The 3,336-nt window shown below is 43.9% G+C and overlaps 1 protein-coding gene across 1 annotated transcript; it reads left to right on the top strand.

The window, feature by feature from the left end:
* The first annotated feature begins 400 nt into the window (after positions 1 to 400).
* LOC105050051 (G-type lectin S-receptor-like serine/threonine-protein kinase At2g19130) lies at positions 401 to 2,989 on the top strand. Its single transcript, XM_010929909.2, has one exon. The coding sequence runs from the start codon at positions 401 to 403 to the stop codon at positions 2,846 to 2,848; it is 2,448 nt and encodes an 815-aa protein (XP_010928211.2). The 3' UTR covers positions 2,849 to 2,989.
* Positions 2,990 to 3,336: the final 347 nt, after the last annotated feature.

Raw genomic sequence — 3,336 nt, 5'->3', positions numbered from 1 at the left:
TTCCATCAGTGAATCTTTCTAATAAACCCTAAAATTATAAATGACTTAAATCCTCTCATTTCTACGTCATCCATCACGAGAAAGAATGGTTTGGTTGGAGGGTAAAAGGATCATTGCATAAACTGATTCTTTGAGTAAGTGTGCTGGTATGACCGGTACACGTTAAAAAGAGAGGGAGGGGGAAAATGGACATGCAACAAGTGGCATCTCTGCAATACATACGTAAAGCATTCCATGGACAATGAATCAACAGTCAAGGATAAGAAATTTAATCCTCCTTTTTAATATATATCTTGAAATTTGAATGACTTTAAAATAACCTATAAAGAGGCTGCACGTTCCTCTTATTTATATATATTTTACATAAGCCGCCTGGTTTCTGTTGCATGCTTCTTTCCCTATGGATACTGAGATGAGTCCATGCTCCTCTTTTTCTATATATTTTCTTTTCTTTCTCTTCTCTTCTCTCAACATCCGACACTGTGTGGCAACTGATAACATCTCTTTGGGCCAGTCCCTCTCTGGAAACCAGACCATAGTGTCGAAAGAAGGCAACTTTGAGCTCGGGTTCTTCGCACCAGGTTACTCTCGTAACTACTACATAGGCATCTGGTACAAAAAAGTTCCAGTCCAAACTGTAATCTGGGTGGCGAACAGGGCAACACCCATCTTCAACACCTCCTCTGCAGTGTTCAGAATCTCAGAAGATGGCCAACTGGGCCTTCTCAACAGGTACAAAATCCTAGTTTGGTCATCCAATTCAACTCCATCAACCTCAGATTCCACGGTTGCAGTGCTTCTCGACACTGGAAATCTTGTTATAAGAAATGGATCAAGCACTACAATTTGGCAGAGTTTTGATCACCCAACTGACACCGTCATGCCAGAAGAATTGCTTGGAGTTAACAAGATCACAGGGGAGTATCAGAGCGTCACTTCATGGAAGAACCCCGAGAACCCTGCACCCGGGCCTTTTGCTCTAAGAATGGACCCTGATGGATCCAATCAGTTTGTATTGCTGTGGAATGGTTCTGAAATTTACTGGACCAGTGGGATTTGGAATGGCCAATACTTCCCTATAAGCCCTGGTACCGTAGAAAGCAGTCTCATCAAAATCACCTTCGTCGACAATGAGCAGTGGAAATATGTCATGTATACCATCCTCGACAGTTCTTTCATCAGTCGGATTGTGATTGATTCATCAGGGCTGGTAGGGCAATGGTATTGGCTGAATAGCACCCAGAAGTGGCAGCCATTCTTTATTGAACCTTTGGCTCGATGTGATGTCTACTCTCTATGTGGAGCTTTTGGTATCTGCGACCAGAAGAGCTCGAATACTTGCAGGTGCGCCTATGGTTTCGAACCAGCTTCAATGAAAGAGTGGGAGTTCAACGTTTGGAACTCAGGGTGCGTGAGAAAAACCGGTTTGCGATGCAGTGATAAAAGCTCGGCTGGTGGAGAGGACGATAGATTCCTTGAGATGACCAATATGAGATTGCCTGACAATCCACAGAATTTGGCTGTTGGGAGTGCTGAAGAGTGCGAAGAGGCTTGCTTGAACAACTGCGCTTGTAACGCGTATGCTTATGTGAGTGGATGCTTAATTTGGACTGGGGACCTTCGGAACCTTCAACAACTCTATGATGGTGATCGTGGAGCTGGTACTCTTCATCTCCGGCTCGCTGCTTCTGACTTCCCAGCTTCAAGTAGCTCACATAGGTTGGTAAAGAATCTTACTCCTAGTGTCATCGGTGGAATTCTTGTGATCTTTTGTGTTCTCTTCGGACTAATTTGGGTATCTCAAAGAAGGAAACGAGCTCGGATGGCAAAACAAGTTGAGGGCTCTCTGATTCAGTTTGCTTACCGTGATTTGCAGCGTGTGACCAAGAACTTCTCTGAGAAGTTGGGCGGTGGTGGCTTTGGCTCTGTTTTTAAAGGCACATTAATTGACTCTACCGAAGTGGCTGTGAAGAAGCTTGAAGGTTTGAGACAAGGAGAGAAGCAATTCCGAACCGAAGTGAGCACATTGGCTGCTATTCAACATGTCAATGTGGTCCGCCTTCGCGGTTTGTGCTCCGAGGGCAGGAAAAGGCTTCTAGTTTATGAGTACATGTCACGAGGTTCCCTGGACTCTCATCTCTTTCCAAACAATCCCACAGTTCTAGACTGGAGGATGAGGTATCAAACTATTCTTGGGATTGCCAGAGGATTAAGTTACCTCCATGAGAAGTGCAGGGAGTGCATCATACACTGCGACCTAAAGCCAGACAACATACTTCTAGACGGGGACTTCTGTGCCAAAGTCGCAGATTTTGGCATGGCGAAGCTCATAGGTCGTGACTTCAGCAGGGTACTGACAACCATGAGGGGAACCATTGGCTATCTTGCACCCGAGTGGATTTCAGGCCTACCCATCACCTCCAAGGTTGACGTCTACAGCTTTGGGATGATGCTTTTTGAGCTGATATCAGGCAAGCGAAATACAACGCACTCTGCGGATGGGGGCGAAATCTTTTATCCTTCCTGGGCTGCAACGAGGGTCATTGAAGGCGATATATTTAGCTTATTGGACCATAGATTGAATGGTGCTGCTGACATTGAAGAGCTAACCAAAGTCTGCAGAGTTGCTTGCTGGTGCATTCAAGACTCGGAAACTCAGAGGCCAACAATGGGACAGGTGGTGCAGATCCTGGAGGGAGTCCTGGAGGTGAGCATGCCGCCAGTTCCTAAGGCTCTTCAGCTTCTTACCGGGGATCAAAGCCAAATTGGTAATCATTTGCCGTCCACTGAATACAAAGATCCACTGGATCAATCTCAGGATTTCCCTCAGTTAAGTGTTAAGCTATAAAGGGCACATGAATCTCTGCTGAGCTTGTCAATAATATGTAACGGGTTAAAGTAGAGCTTATAGCTGTTATGATCCTTAAGATGGATGTTTATATGAGGGTGTAATGTTCTATAGTGGTTGTATTATCTATTTAGTGGCATAAAGTTCATGGATATCTCTTGTTATAAAGATAGATATAAAGTTTCCAACTCATCACTTTCCAAGCATTTGTCTTTTTTTTTTTTTTTCTTATGTAATTGAGTTAGAGAAGACTAACTCAGGGAATGTTCTATTAGCATAATTAGTAGTACATATTAAAGTTATTACATGTGGTTTTAATATGTGGATTGGATACTGCCTTTTCAACCAGCAGTGGAGTTTACAGAGACTGCAAATACGGACTCTGTTTACTTCATTTTTCAGACTCCGAAGTTGTAGGCCATTTCAGGTCGGCTTGTGTCTCACTTCAGAGTCTCATAGTTCAGATGTTTCAGGTCTTGAACACTAGG

This window comes from Elaeis guineensis, chromosome 2, assembly GCF_000442705.2.
Source record: "Elaeis guineensis isolate ETL-2024a chromosome 2, EG11, whole genome shotgun sequence".
Taxonomy (NCBI): domain Eukaryota; kingdom Viridiplantae; phylum Streptophyta; class Magnoliopsida; order Arecales; family Arecaceae; genus Elaeis; species Elaeis guineensis.
Note: the sequence above shows the minus strand (reverse complement) of the source record. Positions and strands in the feature narration are given on the sequence as shown.

What these genes read in the sequence shown, in the direction of transcription:
- LOC105050051 (XM_010929909.2), top strand. Translation starts at nt 401, where the DNA reads ATGGATACTGAGATGAGTCCATGCTCCTCTTTTTCTATATATTTTCTT.